Here is an 11,945-nt window from a genome sequence, read left to right on the forward strand (position 1 = left end):
AGGTGTCCTAAGGTGAGCTCAGGGGGTTTGATTGAGATGATGGATCTGATGGTAACAGGTGTCCTAAGGTGAGCTCAGAGGGTTTGATTGGGGCGATGGATCTGATGGTAACAGGTGTCCTGAGGTGAGCTCAGGGGGTTTGATTGGGGCGATAGATCTGATGGTAACAAAGGGAATGATATTTGTTAAACTTTCAGACTCTACATGAACTCGTCAGCGTGTCGGGTTTAGCAGTTATCTGTTTGATCAGAATGTTGTTTATTTCTCTTTATTTTCCAGTAAATGTCCCGGCTACAGTGGTGGAGGCCATGACCCGGCAGGAGTCTCTGCAGTCCTTCAGTAAAAACGGAAAACCATCCTCCTCCTCCTCGTCCTCTTCGTCGTCCTCTTCCACCCCTCCGGCCACTCTCCTGCGGTCCATGGTCTTCCCCCACTCTCCCTGCCCTCGGAGCTTCTCTCTGCTGGACAAAGTCGGGGTCGGGATTCCGTCTGACTCCGGTTTCGGTCAGTTGGGCTCGAAGAACCAGCGAGTCTTGGCGAGCCCGACCTCCACCAGCCAGCTGAGCAGCGAGTTCAGCGACTGGCACCTGTGGAAGTGCGGCCAGTGCTTCAAGACCTTCACCCAGAGGATCCTCCTGCAGATGCACGTCTGTCCGCAGAATCCTGACCGGTAAGAAAATAAAGCCTTTCAGATGCTTCCTGAGACGTAACAACACTTCATGGATCAGTTTATTTGTGATATTCAGATGACATGTTGTGGAAAAAAAGTTTCTTAGAAAAATACAAATAAATACCCAAAAAATCCTAAAGCAACAGATTCTTCTGACAAATAAAATGAACAATTTATGATGCAAGAAAAAACAGTTTGACTCCATCTTCCATGTCTAAAAATAACAGAAGCTGACAAGTAGCTGAAAATATCCGCCCTCCTCTTACACTGAAGCACTGAAGCTCCCTTACACCTGTCCTGTTGGTTTATTCTTATTCTCCTGTTTGTTTGGCTGTTCTTCCTGCAGCTGTAAAACCCGTACAGGAAACCATCGAACGTGCGTCCTGATCAGGAACGATGTGCTGTAGCGTTTAAAGCGTATTTATCGAGTTGAGCTGAATCCTCAGAAATCATTTTCCAAGAAGAGAACTTCAGACTCTTTGTCCTCATGTGTTTGAGAAGTTCCAGCAGTTAATTTCTTTGTGCATCAAACTCAAAACCAGCTCAGATTTTATCTAATAGAAGCTCATAATGCAGAAATGTAACAGAACAACTCTGTTTCTGAACTAAGAAGCAGAACAGAATCGTTTCTACGTCTGCTTTGTTGTAGCTTAAATCTAGATTTTTTTAATTTATTTTCATTTTGGCAGCAAAGATGCTGAGTTTACCAGAAGTAATACCACACTAGATATATATATTTATATACATATTGATAGTTTTCATGACTGTGACGGCAGAGGCTGTAGTTTTCCAGAGGAAATCCAAGCCTTTTGTTGCACTTTATGACGTTAGTTTCTCATCATCGCAGTCAGATGAGAGTGAAGAGGATGTAAAAGTGTTGGAGTTCGTCTAACATCTGCCAAGTTAATTATGTACGCAGAGATGAAGAGGAGGAGGAGGAGTGTGTATGGGGGGACGGAGGATGTATTGGAAATTTTTTGCTTAGCTTTATTTTTTTGTGGGGAGAGTCAGAGCGGCGTATAAATCACCACGGCGCGTCAGTGAGAAATACCTCGCCTTACGGTGACGGGGCCAGGAAAACAGATGCCACTTATTCAATAAACTAATACTCATAGGGAAGAAAAATGTGGGCTGGATATGGAGGGGTGGAGGAAGGGTCGATGTGGAGCTGCCTGTCAATACGAAGGTTTTATGGGACGGAGGAGCAGATAAAATTCAGCTGAACAAGCCAAACGGCTCCAAGGCTGCAGTGTTCCTCACAGTCATGCAGACTGAAGTTAGACACGTTTCTGTCCCTGAATCACATTATTTCTGTAAAAATGAGGGAACTTCCACGTTAACCCTCGTGTTTTTAAAGCTCCACACTCATCCACAGTATAAAACAAGTAATCTTCATTATAGTTAAGACAACAGTAAATTCAGAGTTAGGGCAGACATTTCCAACTTCACCTTTCAACTTTAACCCCAGAGGGTCAACGTGCTGTACGCAGCAGGTAATATTAGGCCACAAAATTAGAAGACTGAGAATAACAAGAGTAAAATCTAATAAAAAGAATAAAGTCTGGCAACAACAATAAGATTAGAGTGCTAAACTCAATATTAACAATGATAATAACCTTTATTTTACTTAATAGGTCAAAGACGACCCGGCAAAGAGGCAGCATTACAGGCAGACATGAAACATCAACAATAAGAGCAGAAAAACACAAAACAAACAATACAACTAAACATTTTGACAACACATTACACTGAGTCCAGTAACGAGCACTGAGGACACCGCCATGCTCAGCTGAGTCTTTCACCTTTTAGACACTGAAGAAGAAGCTCTTCATCATGATCAGGCCTGCTGCTGATGGTGTCTCCTCCTCCACAGGAAGGTGCAGAAACCTCCCAGATGTTTACAGACAAACCGTTTCACAGATCATGAGCTCGTTGGGCGGAGCTGCTTCCTGACGCAGGCTGAGGCCGTCACAGCGAGCTGTGGGCGTATCAGGTGGTAGGAACGATGTGGGAACAACCTGCTGGTGTGAAGAGCGCGGTGAGGGTGTCAGAGAGCGTCTGAAGGAAGCAGAAACTCCAGGACAAACCTGAGAGCAGCAGCATCAGACCTTCTCCACAGAGAAACATGGCGCTCTGACAGCCTTCAGGTGTTTCACACAGCTTCGTTGTGCGTTTAACATCATGATGAGACATAACGCTGCTCAGGCTGCTGTCCTCTGACTGACAACACATTATAGCTCACAGAGACCACCGTGGGTCCAAAAACAACCAGAACAATCATTAACATGTCCTGTAATCCTCTCTGATTATTCACATCCAGACAAAACAGACATTGAGAACAGTTCATTTAAACTTTTAGCTAAAAAACGCTGTATCTTCAGAATATTCAGAAAGATTCCAGTTTAATTAACTTTAATCAGCTGTCAGCTTCTCTTTTGTTAACCCTGAGATGTGCTGGTGATAACTGCTGCTTGGGTTCAAACTAACGAGCAGATAAAAGGGGTGATGTTCTGAGGGAAAATGTTTTTAGTGAGGCAGATCAGAACTGGATTTATTTCTGTCTAAATGCAGATCTGAATAAGGTTTTCTAGGTTTGCTTCTTTCCAGCCGTGTTCTGACAGATCACGGAGAGGCTGGAGGTCGTAGGGGTGGTTTACTGGCTGTTTGTATTTGTCACTGCAGGGATTTAAAGGTCTAAGATGTTCTTCAGAATGTTTGAACTGAAAGGTTCAGAGCTGTTGGAAGCTGTGAGAACTGAAAACAGGTGATTATTTCAGGACCTAAAGATGATTCTGGTGGTTATTTAAAGTCTGTCTCCTTTATTTCTACCTGTGAGTCAACGTGTGTTTTAGCCACCAGCCTTTCTTCTGATTTTTAACACTTCTCCTCCGCCCCCCTCCATCCGTTCATACATATTTATTGATGGGAACATTGGGAGCTGAAGACTGATGGCTCTTTGAATCAGTTTTATAAAAACAGCCCACGTTTGATTTTCTGCTGATGGTTTCTTTTTTAAAACTTTTTTTCTTGTTTCCCTCCGTGCGGTTCCAACAGAATCCATCATCAGAGGAGCCATTAGTTTACGTCGACGAGGCTTTTGATTGGGTTTTAACTGGTGTCGGGATGCAGGAATCTGTTTAAGTTCTCTGATGGTGACGAGCGATGAATCAGAGGAAAAAATCAGACTTACAGGCTTTGCATAATCCCAGAACGTCGCAGGAGAAAGCAGAGCAGTGAGGTAAATTAATAACAACTGTTTTTATGATTGATGCGTTTTAAACAGTCATTCAGAGAAAATGGGTTATTTTTATAAACCACTTTGATCAGCAGAGCCGATGCTGTTTATGAATGAAGTTTATATGAAGGAAAGTTTACAGCTGAGTGAAGGTGAGGATCGTCACAAACATGACTGTTTACACGGATTAAATCTGATTTCTGTCGCCGGCTTTTAGTGTCTGACAGTCCTCTGGAAACATTCAGGTTTCAGTTCACAGTTAAAAACATACGTTTCTGTAACTCATTTCTGCCAGCGGCTTTTATCTTCCAGGTGTTACATTTATTGCAACTGATTGACTCTTGATTTAAGATGGCTGCCACAGTCAACTAACACTAACAAACACAGAACTCGGTATAACTCTGATTAAATGTTGTGTGGTAGTAGCTGAGAGTCATCCCCATCAGGCTTTGTTCCCTGCAACAGTTTGGAGACATTTCTGTCTGTTTGTTGCAGAAATCACCGGATGAACATCTGCAGCTGAGTAACATCCAGTTCAAAATGGCCACCACAGCTAACAGACATCAGTCAACATGAGCACGGCTGTAACTCAGTCGATTTGACAGACGTAGAGCAGGAATCTGAAGTGGTAGTAGCTGAGACTTATCTCCACCAGCTGATACTGCAGGAAGTCTTTTCAAGGTTTGACAACATCGGTGATGAAATGATTTCAGTTGAAACTGGTTTGAACGGCAGCGGGCGATAGGCATTCCTCCCAGGATGGGTCAGTCTCTGCAGAACCAATGAGATAACATCAGAATGGAACCGACGGCACATTTAAAAGAAAGAGATCTTGTGTTAGTAGGATGCGAGTGTTGACTATGTTCATAAATATTTTATGAAAATCAAAGTAAAACTGATTAATTGTCGTGAAGGTTCAGCGTGCAGGTTCTTTTTGTTTTCTGTGAGCTGAGAGTTTGTGTGTTTCTGTGTCGGAGGAGATTTATGGACCAACGGTGAGGATATATTTCTGTTCAACACTAACACAGATGTTCCTCGCCTCTGTTGGAGAAAAATGTTTAGCCGTGGGATAAAGATCCATCACTGAGACGTGTATTTTTATCTGTCATGTTTATTTAAATAAAAACACACTTTGTGTTGAATCTAAACGTTAAAAGGTTTCTGTGTGCTGCTGGTGTCAGCCGCTGGGATTTATCAGGATTTTTATTCATCCTTTTTTTTCATTTTCAGCATGTGAATGTTCAGTTGTATCACACTATAATCTATTTTTAGCTTCAGCTTTTTCTGAGAACCAAACAGCTAAAAAAAAGGGTTAAAATTATGCAGTGAAGGCAGCATCTCCAGAGGAGACACATCTGTTCACATCTGGCTTCTTCTTTGCCTGATAGAGCTTTAAGCAGCACGGTGAACTGTGTTCCTGAGCAGAACCAGCCTTGACCTTTGACCTCAGAGGTTTCTACAGATTCTTCAGATCTGTTGATGATGGAGATTCAGGAACTTTATTCTGAAAGTCTTCCTCTGTTCTCAGACAGTTCCTGTCAGCCTGGTGAACCTCTGCCCAGCTTCAAAGTCTTTTAGACTACATTACCCATGATGCCCAGCCTTTCACAGCCACTCTTTTTGATTAGAGAAGATAATCTGAACTTTCTGCTGTAATAGATTCATCAACATAAAGTTAAAACTGGAGAGGGAAACAAAACCACAGTGGGAACGACAGATATGAACAAAGAAAAAACAGTTGTGTGTGTTTCTCTGGAGGTCTGGCAGAGATTTTATTTTCGTGTGTGTGTGTGTGTGCTGCACATACAGTATATCTGTGTGTCATTGATTGTGTATTGATGAGGTGGGAGCAGTGATTTATAGCCACTGGTCTCGAGGGAATGATGTCTTCATATGAGTCGGACACAGAAGACGTCCTCACAGCTCAGATAGAAGTCTGTATGGATTGGACCGGGTCCATACGGGTCAATCGACGCCCTTCAGTCTGCATCACTGCACACTGCACATATTCACACAGTAAACGAGTTCAAAAGAAACTCAGAAATGAAAACATCACCTCTTTTATTACTGCTTCCTGTCCAGGTTCCAGAGTTTAAAGTCGGACCTGCAGCCGTCACAGAACCTAATGAAAGGTATCAATCTTTTGGAGGAATGCATATCACCCGCCGCTTAGTTCTAAACAAAGATCTCACACACAGAATGTGTTGGGGAGGACTCGGCTACAACCACACCAGGTTTTAGTTCTACATCTGTAAAACTGCTGAGGTCAGATAGCTGTGGCAGCCATCTTGATTTGGGTCGACTCTCAGACCTTTCTCTAACTTCTGCAGGATCCAATCACACCTGTGAGGTGAGGAAACAAACGGCACATTATAACTTAATGACCACTGTGGGTCCAACAAGCTCTAAAACAATCAGAGCAAACTTTAAACTGAAGGTAAAATCAAAAAACTGACATTTATGTTGAGAAGGATTATGATAAACAACCTTTTAGCTGAAGGGAAAAAGAAGCAGAATATTCCCAAGAATTGTTGTTTGATTATCTTTAAGCAGCCGGCAGCTGAGCTGGGACTCCAGGAACCTTTTCTCAGTTCAGTAGGAGGTCCGACAGCTTGGCTCTGGACGGATTGGGTTCCGACATGGATTACAGGAGTCTGAAGACGTTCTCAGTAATTAACTGACAGGCCTAGGATGGTTTTGGGACTATCTGAAGCCTATCGGACATCTACTACACACAGTTAAATAAAGGATCAGTAATACTGAGACCTTTGTATGGTTTAATTTATCTGAACTCTTTTCTAAGTCTCTGGTCACTCTGTTGACCTCTGACCTCTGTCTGATGACATGAAAACATGACTCTGAGCCAGCCGTTTGGTTCTCATGCAGATTTAAGAGCTCCGAGCCGGTTGGCATGTAGTTTGGGTTGTTCCTCTTTCATCAGCTCATGTGTTGGAGGTGTGGACTCAGCAACGTGCTGACACTGATTCTGTTGTTGGTACCACATGTTGTGTTGAAAGGTGTCACAGAGTTTATGGTCCCGAGCCACATTTCACACACACACACGTTAAAAAATGACTAATTTTACAGATTTCTCACACACACACACCTGAGAAGCTGAGCGTAAACAAGCAGGCAGCTGGTTCTGTTCTGATCGCCGGTCCAAACAAAGGCCCTGAGACAAACTGACGCGTTTTTGTTAGCGTGTAGCGTGTTGACTCTGAACATATCTGACTGTGTGGGCTGCCAGTGGACTGTGACACGCTCAGACTGATTAACGGCCACCGAGAGGCTGAAAGCTGCTCAGCTGGAGCTGAAACAACCGTGGGCCTTCTGCACAACGACCATTCCTCCAACATTTGTTGTTTTCAGATGTTTTCATGTTACAAACGATATGAAGACAGTCACACAGAAAGAAAGGCCTCTGCTAGTGTTCATATTTCAGGAAATAGTCCTCACCGCCACAGAGCTCTCATATCTTCACTTCTAGCTGTGCTCAAAATATGGGGTCAAATTATAACGAATTATAATTACTGCCAGCTGAAGGTGTCTGATTGACCTCTGACCTCTCTATCCCAGCTGATTTGGTGCATTGGAGCCTTTTTTTATTTCATAACATGATCAAACTTTAAATCTGCTCACTACAAAGTCATAAAGAGATCAGACAAAAAAATAACATAAGAAATGAAATCTGCTCAAATCTTACAATTTTTAGTGAATTGATGAAGATGAAGTAAAAATGGCTCCGTCGTTGCCACCAAAAAACTGATGTTCTGTAAATATCCACAGATTTTTAAATGCTTTTAAAATCCAAACATTGAGTTTGTGTGGACCGGCAGGAAACGCTGCAGAAAATATCCAGATTAGTGTGGCTGGATCAGTTTAATTCCCTTTAATTATAGTCCGAACTCCTACAGGAAGGAAAACGAGTTAAACTCGGATTCATTCAGTCATTTTAGCTTTTAGCTGGCTTTAAAATAGCCTTTTGTTGCCTTAGATCAGTGTTTTGTTGCTTTTCTTTTAGCTTTCAGCTTCTTCAGCATTTTTCAACCGTCACTCAGCATCTTTGTAGAAAATCTTTTCTCGTGTTAATATTTGTAATTTTTAAATATTTCAGCAGCATCCTGTAATCCGACCCACATGTATTTATTTCTCAGATCAAGAAGTTATTTTTTATGGCTCCTTAAAAAGTTAAACCTGTTTTTTGGGCAGTTCTTGCCTTCAGATTCAGGTTTGTGTCGTATAAACTCTGGGGGTTTGTTGCCCTGCTTTAGTCGCAGCAGTAACGTGTTAAAGTTAATTTTGTTCCAAGGTTTTCAGTTTATGTTTGAGCTGATTCTTCCAGGTAATCTGCAGGGCTGATGACTTGTAATGCAGCTCTTGGTGTGTGGGTAATTCATGCATCTGAGAACATATTTGCATCTGCTTGTGTGTGCAGATATTTGGGTTGTATGTGCACAGAACTGGCTGTGTGTGTGTGTGTGTGCTGGAGGTTCCTGTGCTTCACCACCTCCTCTTTCCACTGTAATAAACAATAACCGGGCATTAATCTCCCGGCCTGCCGCCTTAATAAATAATATCCACACATTCATCAACTTAAAGTATTCACAATCAATGCGGCTCTTCATAGAAAACCCACCTAATAAATAGTGGTGCGGCCCGCTGAGGCGTGAACTTATAGAGCAGCCGGCTGATAAATGAACCCACCCCCACGGCGAGACGCCTTCTATGTGGAAAACTGCAAGTGAGAATTTTTCGATTTTATATTACACCATTTTACTCTTATTACTTCACTGTTTGTGTCAGAGCGAGTGTGTGTGTGTGTGTGCGTGTCCTCTCAGGCTACAGTTTGTGATTTATTAGCACAGTGAAGATGTTGGTCTATTTGTTTTATTCTAGTTCTCAGGTGTTTGCCTATTTGTACGGTTCTGATGTCAGAGTTTCAGAGAAAGAATCACTTTATTTTGAAGCTGCAGTTCCAGCCCATGCACCGAAATTCAACCAACTTTACTGTAAAACTACCAAACAGCACGGATCAGGATTTATGGAGAGATGTTCCCCGACACACATGACATGTTGATTTAAGATGCAAGTAAGAAAAATACAACTAATATAAATCATTTTCACTGATCATAGATTTACCTCCAGGAGCTTTAAGACTAAAACTCCATCTGTCCGAAAACCTGAGATTCACTGCTGCACAGAAACGCAGCGCAGCAGATCGACTCCGAGTTAACAGAGTGTGACGTTAAACCTGTAACCTGTTTGGAAATTAAGTTGTTTAATTTAAGAATAATCTGCAGTTCTCAGGTCCTGGACTGTAACAGTGTTCAGGTGACGACTTGTTTCTTCCAGTCAAGGAGATTAGACACAATCTGTTACTAGTTCCTTTTTGTTTTGATGTTATTTAGATTTTGTTCCATAAATGATATAAGTGGTGTGACTGTGAGACAGAATTTAACAGACTTGCATCCACACAGAAATACATGAAGGTTTTTTATTGTTCATATGGAAACAGTGTTTTAGGAGCCCCAAAACTTTATCTTTCTAACCCAGGCTCCAGAGTGAGGAAACTCTTAACCTCCACTGTTGTTCTCGTGTGGACAGCCTGAACACAACCTTTAGAAAACGATGATGTCATAGACCCATCACCTGCCTCACCTTTGACCCCAAACGTGACAGATTACAGCTGGTGTTTGTGCTGCAGACGCCAGTAAAACCTTTGTATCCTGAATTAGTGCACTGAACAGACAGCCTTAAACGGAACAAAAAGCCTGAATTATTACACTAAATAATCTCAGGACAAAAAGGTTTTCATCCCTTTATTAAACTGTCAACAACACAAAGAACTCAAGTTACACAAAATACATCAAGTATACGTTTAAAAACATGGCAATAGTTTGAAAAGACCAACCCTTCCCTCGCTGGACGCTGTCCATCATGTCCTGGTGTTTGGACCGACCCGTCTCCCAGTCAACAGTGGTTTAATGAGACCCAAAGAAGTCCTCGTTGGTCTTCAGGCCCCAGGAAGGATTTGATGAGGATCCATAGAAGACAACGGTTAGTTTGAGCCTTTTTCCTGCAGCTCAGAGCAGAGAAACCCAGCACTTCCTGGGATGAATCCCTCGGTGCAGGTTGATGATCTCACTGACTACAGTGGTTTTATCAGTCCGTGTCGGTTCTAACAGCCGGGATCAGGTAAACTAATGTGGGCTGAGCCTCCCTAATCGGGTCTTCAATGTGACTGACAACAGCTGATCACCTCAGAGCTCCTACTCAGCAGAACCACAGAGTCCAAACTCCTGCAGGGTTCATTTAGAAACAGTGAATCTACATGTTCTTCTCAGGTTCTGAACCTGCTGATGGTAAAATCAGCTTCATCCACCTGAATCTCTCCCTGTTTCCACCTCTTCTCTCCTGAATCAGAACACTTTTTTCCATCCAGACCTTCCTGTAATCTGTTAATGTGGTTCTGGATCTTCAGTTCTCCAGATTTCCTCTCAGTTCCAGTCCTTGTTCCTGAACCTTTCCAGAGGAATGACCTGACCTCTGACCTCTGACCTCATTCAGACAGAAAAAGGCTTCTAAACTCAGGATTTACTCAGAAGAATCCTTTCTTCTGTTTGTTCTGAGTATACATATTTCTGATTTATTTATCTACACACAACTCTGACAAAGTTGAGCCGTTGTGTAAAATGTAAATAAAACCAGAAAGTGATGATTTTAAATCTCATAAACCCGTATTTATGGTGAGCAGATGGTTTTCAGACATGTTCCTTCCATCAAATTTAAAATTAGCTTATTTCAGAAACTGTGAAATTTTTAGTTTCAACATTGAGATTTTTAAGCGTTTTTATTTACATTTTATACAGCGATTCAGGTTTTAAAACTACCTGCAGTAAATTTACCTGAAGGACAAAAAAAAAAAAACAAGGACTGAAGAGTTCAGATCAGCTGGACCCAGTTCGGTTTCAGTCGGACTCTGTCCCATCCAGACACACACACACACACACACACACACAGCTATCTTTTGTTGTCTCTGTCTCTCACTCGGTGATGGACGATGCAGGTTGGCGCTGCTGATGAGGGTCACGTTGCCGTGGTAACCAGAGCGGTGTCTGACTTCTGCTGACCCGTGTGCCGTGTGGGCGGAGCCTATCTCTGTTTTCACGCCCTCCATCTGTCTAATGTGTTCGGAGGAGGGGGGGTTCTCCCTGAGCGAGTTCAGGACCAGTTTTTTAAGTTTTAATGTTTTGATCTGAATATTTTATAACTTCATGCAGTAAAACAAAACTGTTTCCCTGAGGATTCAGACTGATGTTATTCTGTTGAAGCTGAATTATTTCTCTTGGATCTGGAAAGTTGGTGGAAAACAAAATAAATAAAATAACAAAGTGAAGAAGCAGAAAAAGATGAGTCCATTATCACATTATTGTTACCACTTCACATCTTAGGTCAGTATTTGAAAAACTGAGTTAAAGCCTTTACTGGTTTGCTGAAGTTGCTTAGCTGTGGCAGCCATCTTGAATTGGTTGCCTCTAAAAGTTAATCAGTTATAGATGATTATTTTTCTGAGAGATATTTTGCTCCTAGCCCTGTAAAGATGTTTTTTTAACCCTTCCTGTTGTCTCTCTGTCCCCCTCAGACCGTACCAGTGTGGACACTGCTCCCAGTCCTTCTCGCAGCCATCGGAGCTGAGGAACCACGTGGTAACGCACTCCAGCGACCGACCCTTCAAGTGTGGATACTGCGGCCGGGCGTTCGCCGGCGCCACCACCCTCAACAACCACATCCGCACGCACACCGGAGAGAAGCCGTTCAAGTAAGTAACAGTGAGTACCCCTACCCACCCAAAACCTCAGCTCCATCCCACCTGCTGCAAACAGCTTCACTCAGACACACAACTAACTCCTGAATCTGACTGATAAATCCACACAACTAACTCCTGAATCTGTGATAAATCCACACAACTAACTCCTGAATCTGTCTGATAAATCCACACAACTAACTCCTGAATCTGTCTGATAAATCCACACAACTAAC

General features: G+C 42.5%; 1 protein-coding gene across 1 annotated transcript in view; it reads left to right on the plus strand.

The window, feature by feature from the left end:
• prdm6 (PR domain containing 6) overlaps positions 1-11,945 on the plus strand; it is a 78,703-nt gene that overhangs the window by 52,870 nt on the left and 13,888 nt on the right. Inside the window, exons 7-8 of the mRNA XM_017433095.3 lie at positions 280-670; positions 11,548-11,724. Of these exons, the coding sequence (XP_017288584.1) occupies positions 280-670; positions 11,548-11,724 (568 nt within the window). The remainder of the gene's footprint in view (positions 1-279; positions 671-11,547; positions 11,725-11,945) is intronic.

Source organism: Kryptolebias marmoratus, linkage group LG1 (assembly GCF_001649575.2).
Source record: "Kryptolebias marmoratus isolate JLee-2015 linkage group LG1, ASM164957v2, whole genome shotgun sequence".
In the NCBI taxonomy this organism is placed as follows: domain Eukaryota; kingdom Metazoa; phylum Chordata; class Actinopteri; order Cyprinodontiformes; family Rivulidae; genus Kryptolebias; species Kryptolebias marmoratus.